The following is a 6,000-nucleotide window of genomic DNA, read 5'->3' on the forward strand; positions in this document are numbered from 1 at the left end:
TTAGAAAGTCTCCTAATGCAAAGAAAATGTGTTTAGAAAATTCTGCTCTTAAGCGTGCATTATATGAAAGTGTAAAACTTTCTATAATATTGATGATTTAGAAAAAAAATTAACGTTTATAGATAAAAATTATTGGACTTCTATTAGGCAAGACAATATCATCATTATATGCCATATAAAGAGATGCCCATGCCCCAAAATAAAAATGTCTATGGTGATTGAACTAGACTTAGCCGTTAGAGTATTCTGTAGTGATGTGGAAATGAGTGCTATAGGGGAGTATAGAATTCCTAAACATGTAACAGAGAAAAATACTCTGCAGAATGTTGGAATTTTTTTTGTACAAATAATGGCGCACCCCCCCCCCCCTGTTTACATTTATTATTGTTTATCTGGTTCTTATATACGATTTTTTGTATTTTGTATCCTTTATGATTTTTAGTTTCGTATATTTTGGATTTGTACGAAACTCCCTTTAATTTGGAGAAAAGAGAAATGCTAGCTCTGCAATGACGTCACGAGCCCAGCGCGTATTTCGTCCTCTTTTTGAAATTCTGCTGACGTGGAGAGTGAACGTGGTTCATTGCCCGGCGCTGAAAACGGAATTTTGATGAGCATCCTTTAAAGAAGAAAACCCGGCAAGAAATTAATACCCGGCTGTGATGAGACAGACTTCTAAAAATTAACTACGTGACTACAGTTTTGCGCGTATTTTAGGAGGAGTGAAATTAAAGAAAATACCTTTTTTATGTGACAAGGAATTTTGGAATTTCCTATCCGGACAAGCGACGAGGTCTTGTTCCTGAAATTCATCTGTGTGTCTATGGTTTGCACGCAACATGGAGGGAAAGAAAATTCTAAAAAGACTTTAAACAAAAAATAGAAAAAGGTACATGCCTGACTGGCTTTCAATTGTGAGTATGCTCCTAAAATTCATTTCATATGCGAGTGTGATTAGGAGATACTATTTTGAATACTATTATTGTATTCGTTAATGGATACACACATCTTTATAAGAACCAGTGTTATTTTTTTCATTACATGTTATTTTTTTTCATAATATGTTACCTTGGCGTTTCTTAAGTTTAATGCCCGCAAAGGGAAAAATTTGCAACTTACTGTAAATAAATTTCTTCTTCGTTTCAAGCAAGACCTTTATATTTTATTCTTTACCCCCCCCTTTTTTATTCCATACTGTTTTTTTTTTTACAGGTTAGTTAGTTACTTTAGCGTCGAATTTATCTGGAAGCAAGATAAATTCTGACAAGATTTTGAAGGAAAACATGAAAAAAATGGACATCGAAGAACAGGAAATTGATTTTTAAAATATTGATTTTTTTGATTTAAAAAATATTTATTGTTCATTTTTATTTATTTCTATTGAATAAACTTCAGTTTCATACAAATCAAATCGTATTCCTTTTCCTTTTAAACTTTTTAGCAACTTTTCTCCCTTTCAATTCGTTTTTTATTATTAATATTTTTATTATTAATATTGGATGAGTTTCAGTACAAAGTATCATGTTTATCTTTTTTAATCCAATTTTGAAGTTTTCTAACGCTTTCTGTAAAAAATGTCTGCTCATTATCGACAATCTGTGTTCCACTTATCTTGCTTGCTAGAACCTATGGCGATGACGTCATTTTTCAGCTGACAGGCCATCTATGACGATGGTCACGGTTGAACTCAGCAGACATTTTATTTGTAGGCCACTTTGTCTGCAAATTACTTATTTGAAACTCTCTTCCTTTCGGAGTTTTGTTCTCTGTCTTTTTGGTTAACTCTCAAAAAAAAAAAAAATAAATAAATAAATAAAGACGTGAAAAACCTATCTCCCATTGTGTCGACGTCCCTTAATATTTTGACCACCACAAAAGGTGAGGAGATGAGCGAGATGTCGGTTTAGATTACATTTAAATTTCTGCAGGAAACTGGAAGTAGGGAGGGAATTCCAAAGTTTGGCAGTCTGAAAGAAGAAGCTATTAGGTGTGAAACGCTTTCTGACATCTAGGAACCTCTTCAGTGAAAAGGTGTGATTTTGTTGCTAAATGGGTTTTTCGAGGGAACACAAGTGTGAGGAGTTCATCAGATCACATTCCATTAAAATACTTATAAAACAAGCACAAATATTACAACTAATGTGCTGGTTGCTTTCAACAGCAAAAAAATACTTAATTGTAACGTTTTCTTTAATAATTATCAAATATAATTTTATGTGAAATAATTGGAAAAGAAAATTTAAAACTAAAAAAAAAGGCAATAAAATTTTGTTACAATCAAATATAGTTTTATGTGAAATAATTGGAAAAAAAAATCTAAAACTTAAAAAAAAGCAATAAAATTTTGATGTTTGTTAGAATTACACTTATTAAAAAAAAAAGAAAATACAGAAAAATCTTTAGGGCGTACGTGCTGTCATGTTCCAAAAATCATGTAAATTAGTTGTCTGGTTTTAACTAAGAAAATCAAATTTTATGACTCAGCAAGACATAATGCCCTGATTTATAAATAAGGGAGAGACAACTCAATTCGAACTACCGAGATCAAAATCAACCTTATAATGAATACAATCAAGCATTAAAATCACTAAAAATCATTAATTTGGATTTTCTTAGTTTAAAAAAAAAAAGTGATCAATTTACATTATTTTTAGAATATAACATCTGCATTCCGTGACAAGTATTTACACCGTAAAGATTTTTCAGTGCTTGTTGAGATACTAATCGATTTTTAAAAACAAATATGTCATTTTAAATAAAAGTAATATTACGCACTTAATTATCATGTCGAAAATAGTAATATATACCAAAATCACGAAAATTCATTGAGTAGAAAGTTAAGAGTTAAGAGTAATTTTTATGGAAAATTGCATTTTTCGTAGATGTTATAAAGTAGACAATAAAGATTTCATACACAGGGGACATAACTTGGAACGCATTTTAGATTACTTGTTCATTACTTGTAGCTTATTTTTTTTTTTAGAAGGTCGTAATACTAAAAGTATTACGACCTTCTAAAAAAAATAAAGCCTACGTTGGTGGAAATTTCATATCACAGCAGTAAGTAGTAAAATAAAAGCCTACTCAACCCGTCTTTCTTTCTATCTTTCATAATTGTTACCACACAAAGCACAAAGGACTTTCTTTGTAGCAGATCGCAAAATCTTAGCATCAGACAGATGATGAACTTTTTTGCCTCTAAGTTTCTTTTTATTCTTTTCCTAATAAAATTGTTTGCTTCTATCCAGCAAGTCTTTTCTCTTTTTGTTATTATTTATTTATTTATTTTTTGCTGCTTTTTTAATCTTTGTATTGGTAACGTTTTTATACGTCGAAGTGACCTTCATCAGAAGTGATGATAATAACTTCGACAATAGTAATTGTAGCTGGTTGAGTGTTTTTTTGTGAAAGTTTGACAAGGTGGTATCATAGATTGGAGTTCAGTCGAGCACTTGCTACGAAAATAACGATAGCGCTCGCAACGTCTATTCTGTGCGAAAGAGGTTGCAGGGAAGAGAAAAGGGCATCGCTTACTAAGTTTCATTTTTTACATGATAATTAAGTACGTAATATTGTTTTTTGCTTTAAATGACATATTTTTAAAAACATCCCTTTGTCACCTCTATCTTAACAAGCACAGATTTTTCTGTATTTATTTATTTTTTTTTATGCTTCTACATTATTAGGACGAGATTTTGTAGTCGATAAATGGAGTTTTCAGATAAAAAAAAAACAATGGTTTCATCTGATTTTTTTGTCAATTCTAATAAGTTACATTGGTAGCTTCCAAATTATGCAGTCGAAATTACCTGAATATTACTGAATTATTAAAAAAAAAAAACCCCAAAAAACCAACTTTAATCGTGTTAACAGGTGAAAAATTGCCGCCATCTTTGTTTAATTTGAATGGAAAATTACCTTCCTGTTAAATTCTCCTGTGTTTTACGATTGTTTTCATCAAATTCTATTTTTTATTTTCTTTAATAAAATTTTTTCTACCTCATCGATGTTCGTAATTTTTTTATATAATCATCTTAAAAATACGAAGAATACGTAGATACCATTAGTTTCATGTGAAATTCAGTTTTATGATTTCCAAAAAATCTCGTCCCAATTCTCTAGAAGAGCCTTTTTTTTTTAATTTTTTTTATAAGTTCAATTCCAAATCAACAACAATTTTTTAAAGCTTAAACTATTATTTATTTGTAATGTTTTCGCTGATTTCAAATGGGCATATTTATAAACTAGTAAAGAAAATTAAAAAAACAAAAAACAAAGTCTTACACAATATTTGAAGAAAAACTGCTTAAAAAATTGATTACGTTTTCTTTAAAAATTACTATCAAAGAAATATTTTGGCGCTTTTATATTATAATAACGAAAAAATATTGAATTTCAAATGAAACAAATGGTATTTACACAATTATCAAGTCTCAAATAGTAACATATCCAACAATTACGAAAAACGATAAAGTAGAAAAATAATTATTAATGAAAAAGAAATTTATGAGATTTTTTTGATTTTGTGAAATCGCTATGTTACGCTTACTAAAAATAAATAAATAAAATAAGTTGACAGGGGGGATAATTAAGTTCTGTTGCTTAAATCACGTGATGAACGTAATTCAATATGTCGGACAAATTTTATTCCTCATCTAAACTTTATCAAAAACTGTTTTTCCTTAATAATATTTTTTTACCTTATCGTTTTCCCTAATTTTTGGATATGTTACTATTTGCGACATTATAATTACGTAGGTGCCATTTGTTTTACTTGAAATTCAATATTTTTTCGTTATTATAATATAGAAGCACCAATATTTTTTATAAAATGATTAGGAAAAATAAAACGAATATTTAAAAAGGCCAAATACATTTTTTAAAGGCCAAACTGCTTTAAAAAAGGCCAAATTCGCAAAATTTGGCTTATAAAAGGCTAATCTGGCAACCATGTGCGATAATTATTGGTGAAAAAAAGTATTTTTATTTATACTATAGGTGGACAGAAGTGATAAAATTTAATCGAACTTACTGTTTTCTTTTGAAGTTGTTTTAAATTCCTTTTTCTTTTTTTGTTTTTTTTCTTGCTGTTTTTCCCCATAATTAAAACTTTTGGTAAAATCTTCTGCTTATTTTCAAAGTTAATACAAAAAGTCTTTTCGTTGTTTTTTTCTTTTTTTTTTCTTTTCAATTTCGCTTCACTTTTTTTGTGTGGAGGGCTACTGGAGGCGTGTCCTTTTGACGTTAAAAAAAATGCTGTTTTAGAAAGATTTAGCATTTTAGCGTGAAATTTTTACAAAATTGGCAAATTAAAAGTTAAATTTAAACAATCACAAAATAAAATTTATATTTTGTTATTTTCTTAATGACAAGTCTTAAAGTCAAGTCGAAAAATGGACGAACGCAAAACAAGTTTTACTTTTAGTTTTAAAAATAGAAGCAAAGAAAATGAAAGTTAAAGCATTTTTCTTGGAATTACGTTTTGATTGTTGAATTAGGGCAACACAGATTCGTCAATTCCTGCAATGACCTGTGCCCTGTTGATTGCGTTGTTTTTGATCCTATATTCGAAATCTTCAGAATAAATATCACGTACAATTCTAGGAGGTCCACCCTCAAAGGCTTTGCCTTTCTATTTGAGAGGAGGTTAGTTTATTGTTAATCGCCTGGGGCGCTCCTACCGGGGAATGCCGACAGGACCGCTTCCACAAATTAATATTACCGGTGCAAGCCCACAATTCAATCTAAAAGAAGAAAGGGTTTGTTTTACAATCCACAGAGGTATGAAAAATCTGTCAAAAAAAAAAAAAAAAAAAATATAACAAATAAATTTTATCAAAGACGAAATAAGTTACTTTTCTACTTAACTGGATAAGTTTTTAGTGTTTTTATTTAATGTAAAATGTTTATTCGGTTCGAAAATCAAGTTATATTAAGCGCTACTGGAGAACAAGAAAAAATGGCCACGATGTCTCTTTACATCTTTGAAGTCTCTATAAT

The 6,000-nt window shown here is 29.5% G+C and overlaps 1 protein-coding gene across 3 annotated transcripts in view; it reads right to left on the reverse strand.

Moving 5' to 3' along the window:
* Nucleotides 1-5,433, reverse strand: part of LOC145252814 (opioid growth factor receptor-like) — an 81,010-nt gene extending 75,577 nt beyond the window's left edge. For 2 of the 3 annotated variants that reach the window (XM_080112780.1, XM_080112781.1), the window contains exon 1: nt 5,033-5,433. In XM_080112780.1, the coding sequence (XP_079968906.1) occupies nt 5,033-5,278 (246 nt within the window). In that variant the 5' untranslated portion in view covers nt 5,279-5,433. The remainder of the gene's footprint in view (nt 1-5,032) is intronic. The other variant, XM_080112779.1, reaches the window with a different exon arrangement.
* Between the last annotated feature and the right edge of the window lie 567 nt (nt 5,434-6,000).

This window comes from Euprymna scolopes, chromosome 29 (genome assembly GCF_053919585.1).
Source record: "Euprymna scolopes isolate OS-2025 chromosome 29, ASM5391958v1, whole genome shotgun sequence".
In the NCBI taxonomy this organism is placed as follows: Eukaryota; Metazoa; Mollusca; class Cephalopoda; order Sepiida; family Sepiolidae; genus Euprymna; species Euprymna scolopes.